This window comes from Phaethon lepturus, unplaced genomic scaffold, assembly GCF_000687285.1.
Source record: "Phaethon lepturus isolate BGI_N335 unplaced genomic scaffold, ASM68728v1 scaffold34219, whole genome shotgun sequence".
NCBI lineage: Eukaryota > Metazoa > Chordata > Aves > Phaethontiformes > Phaethontidae > Phaethon > Phaethon lepturus.
In genome coordinates this window covers 448-1,371 of record NW_010561896.1, presented here as the reverse complement: position 1 = coordinate 1,371, position 924 = coordinate 448, and the positions used below count along the sequence as shown (strand labels likewise).

The 924-nt window shown below is 63.5% G+C and overlaps 1 protein-coding gene across 1 annotated transcript in view; it reads left to right on the top strand.

Moving 5' to 3' along the window:
* The window catches only part of LOC104626249 (AP-1 complex subunit beta-1), a 14,450-nt gene that overhangs the window by 13,135 nt on the left and 391 nt on the right, over window positions 1-924 (top strand). The window contains exon 14 of the mRNA XM_010294122.1: window positions 1-131. This exon is cut by the window's left edge and continues 101 nt beyond it. Coding sequence (XP_010292424.1) covers window positions 1-131 — 131 coding nt within the window. The remainder of the gene's footprint in view (window positions 132-924) is intronic.

Sequence of the window (924 nt, the reverse complement as noted above, 5' to 3'; positions counted from 1 at the left end):
CCACTCCGGGAGACCTGCTGGGTGCCCTGCGGAACCTGGACCTGGGCCCTCCGGTGAGTGGGCCTCCCATCGCCACCTCCTCCGTGCAGATGGGCGCCGTGGACCTCCTTGGAGGTGGCTTGGACAGCCTGGTACGTCGCAGCCCCGCGTGCTCCTTCCCCGACGCCCGGCTGCCCTGGCAGCATCGTGCTGGGTTTGAGGCTGGAGCTCCTGGGGTCGGGATGGACTTGTCCACCCAGAGACACCCGGGCTAGCACTTTCCTTCTGCAGCTGGTGAAGGCGGAGGGGCACTGCACCCTAATTTATCTTGTCCTCATGAGGTGGCTGGAGTGGGGCAGGGTGTTAGCGCTCCTGAGTGCCTTTTCCCTCGGGACTCGAGGTCTGCGTAGATGCTGCCACTGTCCGTGCTGTGCTGCAGGAGTGACTCCTCTTCCTGGGTCCCCCTCTGAACCCCAGTTAACCCCCAGAGACACCCATTAAACCACCTGTGGGGTCGAGACATGCCCACTCCCAGCCCGCGGGGTGCTGTAACGGGCATCTCCTGCCCCGGGAGATCTGGAGGTGACAGCAAGCTCCCGGGAATGCAAACCAAGCAGCGGTTTGGCCGCAGGATGAGGAGGGATGCATACCTCTGCCTGGTTGGAACTGCCTGCCCTAAGGGTGGCTGGTGGTGATCTGGGCTTCCCAAAGGAGAAGAGTTCAGAGTTTTCTCCGCTGCTTATAAAAGCCAGCGGAGATCCCCGAGGGGAAGCAGCATCGCTGTCTCTTCGCCCGCTGCCTCTCCGGGTCTGTAATCCCCCAAGCGCTGCACTGGCCCTTCGTGGGCTTGCAGGCTTTGGTAACAGGCCGGTGCGGAGCGTGGGGACGGGAGACGCCGGCCATGATCTGTCTCCTGGCTCCAGGGCAGCCCTGGACAGACAGATG